At 43.3% G+C, this 14,915-nt stretch overlaps 1 protein-coding gene across 1 annotated transcript in view; it reads left to right on the top strand.

Moving 5' to 3' along the window:
* LOC126183941 (lysosomal acid phosphatase-like) overlaps positions 1 to 14,915 on the top strand; it is a 182,869-nt gene that overhangs the window by 101,394 nt on the left and 66,560 nt on the right. Inside the window, exon 3 of the mRNA XM_049926290.1 lies at positions 7,448 to 7,687. Within this exon, the coding sequence (XP_049782247.1) occupies positions 7,448 to 7,687 (240 nt within the window). The remainder of the gene's footprint in view (positions 1 to 7,447; positions 7,688 to 14,915) is intronic.

The following is a 14,915-nucleotide window of genomic DNA, read 5'->3' as shown; positions in this document are numbered from 1 at the left end:
CTTCTACTGACTGGGAAGTGCATCAGACTCTTGATTTGATTCATCATCAGATGAATCAACAACTGAATGTTACTCAAAGACTCCATCTACTCAGGGTCCTCAACTGTATTCGACTAGGTGTTTTACCTTCGTGGTGACGAGATAGCATCCTCGCCATAATCCCTAAAACAGGCAAAGACCCAACGTCCATCGACAGCTACCGACCGATTAGCCTCAGCAACTTGCTCTGCTAATTGTTAGAAAGGATAATAGCATGACGACTATTCTGGGTCCAAGAATCATGGGGCATTTTGTCTACCTATCATTGTGGTTTCAATGAGGGACGATCCGCAACCGAACATCTGCGTGAAACAGCTACGTTGCAGTCTCTTTCTAAACGCCATCGTCTCATTGAACTTTTTTACATAAATAATTCATACTACACTGCATGGCGCCATGACATTTTACTTACCTTCCATGACCGTAGCTTTTCACCAGTTCATATCCCACCAATTGTTTTGGGTTATAGTTCGTATAGTGCTCAGCTCACCATGAGTCCAAGAGAAGGGCATCCTTCAGGTTTCTGTTCTTCGCCCAACGACTCAGTGTTTCTGTTCATTGCCAGGTCTCCGTAGTCATTCTGCAAGCGCCTATGAATATATGCCATGGGCTGATATTCCGCGAAGAAAAAAGAAAAAAAAAAAAACTCAATGATCGCTCTCTGTTTCAGACGCCATTTTGAAGCTACGTATAGCACCCCACCCCACCTATCGAAACTTCATGAAACTACAGGGACTGAAGCGGGTTTGGGGAAGCCCTCTCACTTGAAATGGCAATGTTAAGGGACGTCTTTTAGTATCTAAATCAATGGCTCTCAAACATTCCGATAACGCCGACCCCCTGTTTTTTCGGAAAGTGATCTGCGGACCCCCTTGCAATGCTATCTAAAATTTCACATGGTATTAAAAAAATGTACTAATCAGAATTACCATGACAAAAATGTCGAGATAAATAATGCGGTAAGTAATTTATTATAAAGATATGATTGTTGCCTATTGAACCAAATTTCAATTGAAAATACAGAAACTTACAGTAATACAGTAACAGTATAGTGATACAGGAAATACAGTAATATAGCACAGTAAGTACAGTAACTGGAAATCATTGTCGTTTTTTTAAGAACTCCACTTGATAAGCAATGTTCAGAAATGTAGGGTCACTAATGTGAGGAATTAAATTGTGTTTTTCCATAATTCCATTGAAATCTGCAATAATTTTTGTCACCATCAGTATTAGGCTTGATTCCCCATTAACACGATTTCGCTTTAAGGTTTTAATACTGCAAAGAGCAGGAAATATCTGCTCAAGTGAGTGAGTGGTAGGGAAAGGCATCAAATGTTGCAACGCCTCTTTAGACAACTCTTCATACTTACAACGCACACGCAACCAAAGCGACGAAGTTCATTTTCCTTGAAAACATTTTTCCACGAAGTATCGCAGGATAGTCCGAATAGCTGTTCTTGTACTGTGTCAGAGAGATTTCGCCATTAGGGAAAGGATCTTCAATCTAGCAGTTACCAGGTTGAGGCATAGGGAAATATTCTCGAAAACTTACAACTAATGCTATCAAGTGTCTTAAAACTGTTCTGCATTTCAGCAGAGAGTTTTTCCACTCGAAGAATCAATGAAGTCCCTGAGCACTGGAAATGATGAATCTTTATTGTTCTGTATTCGAACTGCCACAGCTGCCGTTTGTTAATTGTATCTTCAACTTTACTCTCAACCCACATGTTACTAGCCTTTCTTTCTTGTAGGCCCACGTTAAATCAGTTGAGAATGGAGAAAATATCCACCAGGTAGGCCACTTTACACAATCCATCAAAATAACACAATTTCTCGCTTGAAAAATGTTACTTGTCTAAAAGAAATAAGCGTAGTACTTCACGCATATCAAAGAAACGACATAGAACTTACCCTCTTGTCAAACAACACACTTCAGTATGTAAGAAGAGTTGAGGGTGGTAACTGACAAATCCTCCACATAAAACTGTGACAAGACGGGAATTTAGAGAACGTGATTTAATGAAAGTATCAAGTTTTGTAACTTCATCCAGAACACGTTTCAAATCGTCAGGCATTTTTCTCGCTGCTAAAGCTTCTCTGTGTATGAAGCAATTAGTACACTACTACTGCTGCTAAAGGTTGCTCTCGAGTCACTAGGCCTGTCTTCCAACCTGTAAAAGTGTCCTAACAAAGAACGAATTTCTCTCGCTTGATGTAGTCCTATATAACGCTTGACCAGCTTCGGGGCAGATATAGTATAGTAGGGAAACAATTAAATTTACAAACGTAGGTATAATTTGTAATTGCTTTCTTTTTATTATCTGAAAAATACTTCTTGCATTTTATTACAACATTTTTCAATTTTTAGGCGTCGCGGACCCCGTGGTTACGTACCGCTGACCTCCAGATGTCTGCAGACCCTACTTTGACAAACACTGGTCTAAATCTTTGCTTTCGTTCATTTTCTTCTTAAGAGTGTACTCAAATTCGTTTTCCTTTTCCAAAATGTACTTCATAGAAGGTTTTTTTAACAACTAACACTGTAAGTAAAAGACAAGAAAAATAACAGGACTGAGAGAAGCTGTATAAAAAGACAGAGTTTGTCTCTGCGGCTTCATACTAGTTTTTAGTAGCAAGCGACGCACGATAATTACCAAGACGGAGGGGCACTCTGTAATATTAACAAATAAATAAATTTCCTTACGCAACCATCACTGAAGGGCGGGTTGAAGCAGATTTCATATGAAAACACTGTGTTTTGTCCTACACTTCAACATACACTCCTGGAAATTGAAATAAGAACACCGTGAATTCATTGTCCCAGGAAGGGGAAACTTTATTGACACATTCCTGGGGTCAGATACATCACATGATCACACTGACAGAACCACAGGCACATAGACACAGGCAACAGAGCATGCACAATGTCGGCACTAGTACAGTGTATATCCACCTTTCGCAGCAATGCAGGCTGCTATTCTCCCATGGAGACGATCCTAGAGATGCTGGATGTAGTCCTGTGGAACGGCTTGCCATGCCATTTCCACCTAGCGCCTCAGTTGGACCAGCTTTCGTGCTGGACGTGCAGACCGCGTGAGACGACGCTTCATCCAGTCCCAAACATGCTCAATGGGGGACAGATCCGGAGATCTTGCTGGCCAGGGTAGTTGACTTACACCTTCTAGAGCACGTTGGGTGGCACGGGATACATGCGGACGTGCATTGTCCTGTTGGAACAGCAAGTTCCCTTTCCGGTCTAGGAATGGTAGAACGATGGGTTCGATGACGCTTTGGATGTACCGTGCACTATTCAGTGTCCCTTCGACGACCACCAGTGGTGTACAGCCAGTGTAGGAGATCGCTCCCCACACCATGATGCCGGGTGTTGGCCCTGTGTGCCTCGGTCGTATGCAGTCCTGATTGTGGCGCTCACCTGCACGGCGCCAAACACGCATACGACCATCATTGGCACCAAGGCAGAAGCGACTCTCATCGCTAAAGACGACACGTCTCCATTCGTCCCTCCATTCACGCCTGTCGCGACACCACTGGAGGCGGGCTGCACGATGTTGGGGCGTGAGCGGAAGACGGCCTAACGGTGTGCGGGACCGTAGCCCAGCTTCATGGAGACGGTTGCCAATGGTCCTCGCCGATACCCCAGGAGCAACAGTGTCCCTAATTTGCTGGGAAGTGGCGGTGCGGTCCCCTACGGCACTGCGTAGGATCCTACGGTCTTGGCGTGCATCCGTGCGTCGCTGCGGCCCGGTCCCAGGTCGACGGGCACGTGCACCTTCCGCCGACCACTGGCGACAACATCGATGTACTGTGGAGACCTCACGCCCCACGTGTTGAGCAATTCGGCGGTACGTCCACCCGGCCTCCCGCATGCCCACTATACGCCCTCGCTCAAAGTCCGTCAGCTGCACATACGGTTCACGTCCACGCTGTCGCGGCATGCTACCAGTGTTAAAGACTGCGATGGAGCTCCGTATGCCCCGGCAAACTGGCTGACACTGACGGCGGCGGTGCACAAATGCTGCGCAGCTAGCGCCATTCGACGGCCAACACCGCGGTTCCTGGTGTGTCCGCTGTGCCGTGCGTGTGATCATTGCTTGTACAGCCCTCTAGCAGTGTCCGGAGCAAGTATGGTGGGTCTGACACACCGGTGTCAATGTGTTCTTTTTTCCATTTCCAGGAGTGTATTTCAGATTTGCAGTGCTCATTAAGGCGTTTCGCCAGTAGCACCTCATGTAATAGGACCACCAGTCCAGACTGCAGCAAATGGTGTCTAACAGTCGACATAGCCAGATTCACGCCTGATCCCGACATTCTAGGCGCCTGGCTCATTGTGGCCATGCGCCCACTCTTTGTTTCCGCGTGATATTTTCCTTGATGATTATGCACTTGAAGGTCATCCCAAGACTGGGACCACAGATAAAATGACAGAGAAAGTTCAAAATATGGTACTGGGCGATTGCCCGTTAACGGTGCGCTAAATAGACGATACCATAGCCATACCCAAAGGTAAGATTACGGTACCTTAACATGAATAATCGACTATCAGTTTATTTTGACACATGAATGCTACATTTGTTGAATACTGATCAAAAGAAAATACGAAAAATAATTCCAAGGCAATATTTCGACTCTTTCTTTTTAAACGTATCAAGGTGATTTTGTGAGCCTGTTTATTACACTCCATGAGATGTGGATCCACTATTTCACCCAGAAACCGAAAATTAAACAAAGCAGCTGATGGAAGACGTTAGTCCTGGCACGAAATGAAAGCGACGTCGATGTCGTCTTCGGGAACCGGTATGTCCAGTGATTTCTGTACTGCAGGAAGAATTCTTTTGTAGGTAACCCGGAAAATGGTAAGGCAGTAACGGGTAAATATTGCTAAGATCTTGCAAACCAACTGATTTGGGAAAAAAATGGATGACAGGAGGCTTGGAGTGAAAAAAGTAAAATATTGTTTTTTACTTGGTCAGTACAAGTGTCCATAAAAGTGCTTCGGCAATGTTAAAACTGATAAATTTTAAATAAAAATTATTCACCTCACTGTTAATCAAATTTTGTTTTCATCTGACTTCCATCTACACTCATGGGAAAAATAAGGAGTTGTGGAACATAAACGAAAGTTGTAGACATGTTTCTGCATCTGAATGATGTTGTCTATTCAAATACAGCGCCAGTCGCACAAGAGTGGCGCTAGTAACGCCTCTCTGAGGATGCCAATCAGGTTTGCTTTAAATACACGTTGTAACGGTCGTGAGCGTTAGTTACATTTGAGACCGGGCGCGGCGAGGGCGGAGTGGATGTCTGTCGCGCTTTCTGATGAAAGCTGGTTCTGCCTCGGTGCTAGTGATGGCTGTGTTTTGGTTAGGAGGAGGCCAGCTGAGGATCTGCAACCAACCTGTCTGTGTGCCAGACACACTGAAGCTACACCTGGAGTTACGGTCTAGCGTGCGATTTCGTATGGCAGCAGGGGAACTCTCGTGGTTTTCCTACGCACACTGACTGCAAATTTGTAAGTCAGTCTGGTGATTCGACATGTCCTGCAGCCATTCATGAACATCATTCCAGTGTGTGTTTTCCAACAGGATAACACTCACCCACATTCCGCTTTTGTTCCCCAACATACTCTACAGAGTGTCAACATGTTGCCTTGGCCTGCTGAATCATCAGATGGACAAAAACTCCAGTGTCATACACAAACAGCATTAACGGTCCCTATATTGACCCTCCAAATGCTACATGCATGAAACTCCAACCCTCAAACTGACATCTGGCACTTTTGCTTGTTTACATTCAACATTCTGGCAGTTACACCGGTTGTTAATGTACCAGCATTTCACATTTGCAATGGCTTTCTCGCGCTTACATTAAATTGCGATTTTGCAACGTTATTCACTGAAATAGGTTACCTAAACGAATGTATTCCCAATATTTCATTACTCTACATTAATAACGAGGTGTATTCGGAAAGTAAGGTTCGATTAGGTGCGAAATGGAAACCACTGTGAAAATCCGATGTAACTGTGTTGCACAGTGTCTTTAGGTGCCTGTCGATCTCTTCACGTCGCTCTTTTCAGTTCAGAGCGCGAAGTGATCACGTAGAAATACTTAAAACAACAGTGTCTCCCGCAAAGTACGTATGTGGATCTTAGTGAGAGATTTCGCCTGAAGCTATGCATCCCACATAACATAAATGTCATGCGTTTCTTTCTTCAAGACAATTTTCAGCGGCATTCTGCAGGGGCAATGAAGACGCTCCTACAGTGTTTTAGATGGGAAGTGTTTGACCACCCACAATACAGCCAATAATTAGCCCCCTCCCTTGTTAATCTTTGCTCACATGAACCGCTGGCTACGAAGACAACATTTTGGCACAAACAACAAAAGACACAAGTGCGTAGAGAATTGGCCGAAAGCACAGGCGGCTGCTTTCTGTGCCGAGGGTACTGGAAAGTTTGTACAACGCCACGACAAGTCGAAGCGGCGATTAATTGGAGGGGCAGCTGGAAGGTGTGGCCAACTGTTGCTAATAAAAAATTTTTGATTGTCACTGTGGTTTTCATTTCGCGACCGATCGGACCTTACTTTCCGAACAGCCCTCGTATTTCTTAGTGTTGGATTTTTTTTTTTCGTTTGTATATTCTCATATCTAAAGAAATATGTGGCTAAGAAAACGTATTTTAAACCAGTGCATAAATTTTGGCACTTGTTGACTGGTATCTTAGACAGAGCTTTTGAGGACGTAATTTAGGAAAATAAGCGCAGTTATCTAAAACAGTTAGTCATTCACAGATATATAGGGAAATTTTCACCTTGCCATTGTATCTGAAACATAATCTGATTATGCTCTGCTATTCCCCCTACAAGACTTGCCAGAAATACGTTTCTCATTATATTCTCTTTTTCATTTGGATTGCCAGCGTAAAGTATGAAGGTGGAACTCATTCTTACCACAAATCTCGTCTTTATATGCTGATATCAACTGTGGCATTTCATATAAAGTTTACAATATCGAATGATAAAAGTTGCGTAAATGTTTTGTTGTGTTTGAGACGGCATACAATAGATGAAACTTGTCTATGTGTTTCTGACACTAGTGTCATAGTGTATTGATTTTCCATTTAACATACTTTCACGAGAAAGCTCATTAATCTTTCTTACCTTTGTCCATAAGATCTTAGTGGGTTGCTGACCATGTCCTATCACAAAATGAGGAACCAGCGTCTGGGCCCTTATTCAAGTAGCCTCCTTCAGGAAATCTAATATCCTGTATATGCTGTATCAGTTATTTTGCCCTTCACATTCACTGCCTTCAATTTTTTCAGCTTCTGTTGGATTTTCTTTGAACATTATATACTAATCACACGTTCCATTTCTTTGTTTGCAGAAAGGGAAAATGGAGATGTTTACACTTGGAAAATTCTTACGGCAACGATACAGTGGGTTTCTGAGTGAAACGTACTATCCGCAAGAAGTCCACGTCAGGAGCAGCGACAACGATCGCTGTTTAATGAGTGCGGAGACTTGCTTGGCAGGCCTGTACCCTCCCAAGGGTGATCAAGTCTGGAACCCTGAGCTGCTATGGCAGCCCATACCAATCCACGCGACGCCCAGGAATCTCGATGCGGTAACGTAATTCTAGTCTCTGACGTTATCCAAACAGCTGTTCAGTGCCTTAACACTTACGGTGCTGGTCTTGTGCGTAGCTACCACTAACTGCGGACTATCTAAAATACGTGTTTTTTTGGAAGTCCTGTGTGTACAAATATGTAATTCGAATTTTAAAACTTTATGCTTTTTAGACTTTCCACTTTAAATTACATATTTTGCCATTTCTAGTGTTAAATCTGAGTCCACAGATGAAACTTCAATTTAATAGTAATTTTCGCAGAAAAAATTATAAAGGAGTTGTGATATTCAAATTCGTACCCCAGTACGCAAACAAGTGCTCTCTCTGTTTAGATTGAAATTGACTGTAAAACAAGTCTAAAGCTAACACAGAAAACACAATAACAAAACAAATTTTTGCGTTCATGGTGGGTACGCGATAAAAATTGAAAAAATGATACAGGGTGACAATTATTGAACCATATAAAATAAAATATTCATAACTTCTAACCGGTTTGCGTTAGGACATTGAAACTGCACGGTTGGCCACGTGACACGATGGGAATTAGTATGAGCATGCATGGTTTGGGTTAGTGACGAAGCTCACTTTCAGTTGGATGAGTTCGTCAAAAAGTAAAATTGGCGCAATTGGGGGACTGAGAATCCGCATTTCGCGATCGAAAAGTCTCTTCACCCTCAATAGGTGCCTGCGTGGTGTGCAATGTCCAGTCACGGAATTATCGGTGCGATATTCCTTGATAGCACAGTGACTACCGAACGGTACGTGAAAGTTTTGGAAGATGATTTCATCTCCATTATCCAAAGTGACCCTTACTTCGACAATGTGTGGTTTATGCAACACGGAGATCGACCCCATCGAAGCCAGAGTGTGTTTGATGTCCTGGAGGAGCACTTTGGCGACCGCATTCTGGCTATGAGATACCCAGAGTCCACTGACATGGGCCTCGATTGGCTGAGCTGAAAACAGCCATTCAGGAGGTCATCGACAGCATCGATATTCCGACACTTCAGCGGCTCACGCAAAATTTCGCTATTCGTCTGTATCACATCATCGTCAATGATGGCAGGCATATCGAACAGGTCATAACCTATATCTGAATATCTGTAGTGACGTTTACATGTTGAACAAAGTGTGTGCACGCCGTAGTTTGTCATTAATTTAAGTTTTTTTTCGTATAATTCAATTTTCACCCTGAACATATCCAATATTGCACTCACTGCTATCATATGTTCGAATTGATTTCCTGATTTACCTGCTGGAGAATTCTTCATGACGACACAATCTACGGAAAACGTGTAATCTGAATCATAAACATCAGATATTTCATTCTCATCATCTGTAGAATCGTCAAGGACACTGAAAATCATTCGTTTCAGACGTTTCACCGCTTTACTACATATTTTGGACACACAATCTACACAAAGCGCTTGAAACAGAGTGAACTTGAACACCTGCTACCGCCTACGAAACAAGAGATAACAAATGTTTAAAAAACGACGAATTTTTCCAGTGATGCCCCTACTACCATCTAAAAGAAACTGCGAAGGCTGCAGATCTAACAGACGTTTGCGGGAGTCGTAAATATACGTTTGACAGTGTGGAAGATAGTCATAACTGATGTGACGTAATATTACGTCCGCCGCACATCCCCATTTTCAGGAAGCGCTGTAATATTACGCCAGCCACATGCCAAGTGTTAATCCAGTTATACTGTAAATGACGTTTTCCGTAGTAAGAAGCTCAATAAATGAAAACCTTATATGAACTTACATACCTGTTTATTTTTGGTTTTCCATTTGGGTCTCCTAGAAATGGACATTTTCAACGCTTCATCCCCTGCTGTTCTCTCCTCCTCCTTCTCCTCTTCCACTCCTTAATTCTCTCACTGTTTGTCTTTTTCCTCTCCTCAGAACACGTTGCAGCAGTCTTCTGCTTCCTTTCTATAAATCCTTTCATTGTTAATAATTTTTCCTAAAAAAATTCTCCTTCCATTGCTTTTTCTTCCTTCATAGTTCTTTCAAAATCTCTCTTTCGTGCCCATGAGCGCAAGGGAACAACACATTTTAACAAAAATTTCATTAGTAAATGCTTTGTCACTGATAGTCAATAAGAAAATAAGTCATTGGTTGATAGGTCCGAGGTTAACACTGCAGCCCACCGATGGGAAGTTCTCATACAGTCTATATTCCACCACCGGAGTATGGAGTTTCTCACAGAGTCCGTGAATGCTAGCCCAAACGAGGCAGTGGAGTGTGATAAACCGAAGCTGCATCTGGTGACGGTTGGGCGGTAGTGATGAAAAAAAACCTATCAGTTAAAACCGATACCTGTATTTTAGTGCCGAGTTACCGGTATTTCCCGATATTTGTTTGGTCTGGGTTATAACAGGTGTTATTTACCGAGTAAAAAACCGAAATATCAATTACCCATAGCAGCAGCGCTATAACTTTTTTGTTCATGAATTATCCTTTTTTAAAAAAGGTGTAATTTTTATTCGTAAAATTCATGTGGCTTGAAATATCGCACTATTATAGAAAATTGGAAAAGCTATCAGTGCTATTTTGCTGAGACAGTAATGTCCCTGTTGCTGTGCGTCGTGGCTTAAGGTGCGCGCGTGCGTGCAGAGTGTAAGACTAGTAAGTCTTACAGACTGCCGCAGGTGTAGCATATTAATTAAAATTTTATCGGCCAATATTATAAGGGGAGAAGAGGATTTAACAGTCGCCGCATGTACAGCATTTATTTTACTCAAAGAAGCTGATCACCAGAAAAAGAAGACGAAAAGACGGCACTGGTGGATGACCCCTTTCAAGAAGCAGGGAGCGGTGTGGTGAAACAAAATTAGTGTCTGCCTTAAGCTGATTTGGAATATGGGCTATTTAATAATTTTTTTCGAACGAAACCTGCAGACTTGGAATTATTATTGAATTAGGAGAGCTGTATCTACTGTATTCAAACATTATGAATCACCTCGAAGGGAACGATCTATTGATACGTAATCAGCATGGTTTCAGAAAACATCGTTCTTGTGCAACGCAGCTAGCTCTTTATTCGCACGAAGTAATGGCCGCTATCGACGACGGATCTCAGGTTGATTCCGTATTTCTAGACTTCCGGAAAGCTTTTGACACCGTTCCTCACAAGCGACTTCTAATCAAGCTGCGGGCCTATGGGGTATCGTCTCAGTTGTGCGACTGGATTCGTGATTTCCTGTCAGGAAGGTCGCAGTTCGTAGTAATAGACGGCAAACCATCGAGTAAAACTGAAGCGATATCAGGTGTTCCCCAGGGAAGCGTCCTGGGACAAAAAAATGGTTCAAATGGCTCTGAGCACTATGGGACTCAACATCTTAGGTCATAAGTCCCCTAGAACTTAGAACTACTTAAACCTAACTAACCTAAGGACATCACACACACCCATGCCCGAGGCAGGATTCGAACCTGCGACCGTAGAAGTCCCGCGGTTCCGGACTGCAGCGCCAGAACCGCTAGACCACTGCGGCCGGCCGTCCTGGGACCTCTGCTGTTTCTGATCTATATAAATGACCTGGGTGACAATCTGAGCAGTTCTCTTAGGTTGTTCGCAGATGATGCTGTAATTTACCGTCTAGTAAGGTCATCCGAAGACCAGTATCAGTTGAAAAGCGATTTAGAAAAGATTGCTGTTTGGTATGGCAGGTGGCAGTTGATGCTAAATAACGAAAAGTGTGAGGTGATCCACATGAGTTCCAAAAGAAATCCGTTGGAATTCGGTTACTCGATAAATAGTACAATTCTCAAAGCTGTCAGTTCAACTAAGTACCTGGGTGTTATAATTACGAACAACTTCAGTTCGAAAGACCACATAGATAATATTGTGGGGAAGGCGAGCCAAAGGATGCGTTTCATTGGCAGGACACTTAGAAGATGCAACAAGTCCACTAAAGAGACACCTTACACTACACTCGTTCGTCCTCTGTTAGAATATTGCTGCGCGGTGTGGGATCCTTACCAGGTGGGATTGACGGAGGACATCGAAAGGGTGCAGAAAGGGGCAGCTCGTTTTGTACTATCACGTAATAGGGGAGAGAGTGTGGCAGATATGATACGTGAGTTGGGATAGAAGTCATTAAAGCAAGACGTTTTTCGTCGCGGCGAGATCTATTTACGAAATTTCAGTCACCAACTTTCTCTTCCGAATGCGAAAATATTTTGTTGAGCCCAACCTACATAGGTAGGAATGATCATCAAAATAAAATAACAGAAATCAGAGCTCGAACAGAAAGGTTTAGGTGTTCGTTTTTCCCGCGCGCTGTTCGGGGATGGAATGGTATGGAGATAGTATGATTATGGTTCGATGACCCCTCTGCCAAGCACTTAAATGTGAATTGCAGAGTAGTCATGAAGATGTATATGCAGCAGGAAGTTAATAGTCTCTCCCAGTTTTGTATGTTTCTTTTTGTCGTTCGCGCCACGTTCAAGACACTGTTTTCTTTCTGCCATCGTGCATACCACTTTCTAATATATGCAAGTATCTGGTCTTCTCAGTTTGTTTTTATAATCGCAGTCCGTAGGACGCCATAACTATTCCTGTTCACTAAAAAACTGTCAGCTTTAATGCTTTCTCCAAATTCCAATCTATACGCCAGTATTTTTAAACACAAGAAATACACATCCTTAAGCCGCCCGGGATTAGCCGAGCGGTCTGGGTCGCTGCATTCATGGACTGTGCGGCTGGTCCCGGTGGAGGTTCGAGTCCTCCCTCGGGCATGGGTGTGTGTGTTTGTCCTTAGGATAATTTAGGTTAAGTAGTGTAAGCTTAGGGACTGATGACCTTAGCAGTTAAGTCTCATAAGATTTCACACACATTTGAACATTTTTTTTTTTCACATCCTTAGTGAGACCAGGCCTTGCCTGCAGGGAAACAGCGACTGTTGAAATTGAGTTTATCAGGACAGCCACACGTCGCACTCTGTATGTATTTATAGACTGGTTTTATTCCTTAATTTGACAGCCAGTTACTGCACTTTAAACTTTAATTCCAGAGTTTCTGATAATACACTTGTTAAATTAAAGAGCAAAACTGGTCAATAAAACATACAGAGTGCGACTTGTAGCTTACCTGCAAATTTTAAATACACACCCGTTCCAGAGACACAACAAATCGCTACTTAACCAACAAACATTCGACCTGGTGTTAACACTAAGAAGAGGGGTCCCAATGCCAATTAACTGTCAACGCTTTGATGTTACCGCCAGCAGACCGAGCCGCAGCTAAGGCCAACCGCTTTGTTGGCTCTGGTTTGCTGCCGTACACAGAAACCAAATTTCGGCCAACGATGCGGTTGCCTGTCGTTCATTGGCCATTTTTGTGCTCACCTGTACAGGGGCGCGTGTCGTGCGCTTGCGCGCACTACATACGCGCTACGTTCTCCTTGCAGTACTTCGCCACATCGCCAAGCTTGTGGTAGCTTCTTCCTCTGCGTTTCCGGCCAACTCCAATACCTCGACTGCCAGGTGCTCCATGGTGGTGGCAGGCAAGCCAGACTTCGACTTCCCCTTACCTTCGCCTTCATTTCCGCGTCCAGACATGTGTAGACGAGCGAGAAGAGCGACAGCGACGATGTGAACTGCAGCTATATAGTCGAGCAGCAGAATTGTGAATAACCTTGGCCTATTAAGGCCCAGGCTATTGTATATATATATATATATATATATATATATATATATATATATATATATATATATACACCCCCGGAGGAAGCTTACACGATCAGATCCCAGCCGGCGTGTGACCGGTGTAGGAAAACAGTTCTGTGCTTGTGGTCCTGGCTGAGAAGACGTTGGCGCACCGGTGTTGTGCGGAATAGAGATGGGGGATCCGCTCTTGAACTAATTCATAGAGTTGAATCTTTCAAAGGAGTGAACAATCAGTGATTCAGAAAAAAAGAACGGTAGCTCCAAACGTTTCCCACGGCAGAGAGAGAGAGAGAGAGAGAGAGAGAGAGAGAGAGAGAGAGAGACGGAGCATATCAGCAGCGCCTCTGCTGGTCAGAGCACAGTGCACGCCACACAACACAGCCAGCGCTGGCCTCTGCCCTGCTTCTACCTTGGCTGCCTGCATTGTGCAGTGCCCCATTGGTTTTGTGTTTCACATATGCCGTGCCGTCTCTGTGCGTCGTCTGCCGCTTGCAGTGTCTGGCGCAGCTTAACTTCGCATCGCACTCTGTCGGCGATCGTTTCAGTCGCACGTCCTGCCCTCTGGGCAGTTGATGCGAGCAACAGGACAGAGAGCCACCTAGCGGATAACGTAGGAACTACTTGCAACAACCTGCTCGCAAGGGAATGGACGATTTGTCTCGGAGCGGGTGAGTTCACCGCTCCCCCCACCCACGGAACTCGCCCGCTCAACGCTCACCCCACCATCTCGACTCTAGCCAGAGCATTGAGCAAAGCGACTCAGGTGTCACTCTGGTCTCTGCGGTCTCAGCTCACGCAGTAATACAGCTCGCGGCTCGACCTGCTAGACTCAGCGCCTCTGCATCGGAGTTCGTCCCTACTGGATATTGTTCTTCGTAGTAATACCGCTATATATATTACATTATTATGTTATGTATACATCAATTGTTTTTATTTTATTTTTATTTGTTTAAACTGATTAGATTAGGTTCCTGATGACTCCTCTTACTATAGGATTTTTATTATGGACACTCGAATTTACGCTTTAATTACGAGCGAACCGATAAACGTATCGCAAAATGTGATACACCAATATTTTCCTTGTTTTATTCTGCGTAAGGCTATATGCAGCACTTTCGTTTTACAGTCAAATTTATATTTTTTTTTCTTATTCTGGTACGGATTTTGCAATTTTAGGCGTCTTCGGAAGGAAACGTTCACTTTAAAAATATATGGCTTGCGATGTATTTGTATGAGGTTAATGAAATTTTAATACATTATAGCCAAATATATTGTTAATGTAAATCTCAAGTTACAACATTTTCCGATCACCCAGAAAACCATGATAGTGCAAAATAAATCAATAATCAAAAACTTTGTCATATCGTGGAAATTTCAATAAACAATACAAAATTCTTACTCATTATCTGTGTTACTTCAAAATAGGATCAAATAAGATCAAAATACAGGTATAGTACTGGAATAAACCAAGTTTAAAGGGCAATGTGCCTTCCATTTATTTTCTATTGTAAATGAGTGGTGAGTCATGAAAAAGAGCTAATTCATTT

Source organism: Schistocerca cancellata, chromosome 4, assembly GCF_023864275.1.
Source record: "Schistocerca cancellata isolate TAMUIC-IGC-003103 chromosome 4, iqSchCanc2.1, whole genome shotgun sequence".
NCBI classification, from domain to species: Eukaryota; Metazoa; Arthropoda; class Insecta; order Orthoptera; family Acrididae; genus Schistocerca; species Schistocerca cancellata.
Note: the sequence above shows the minus strand (reverse complement) of the source record. Positions and strands in the feature narration are given on the sequence as shown.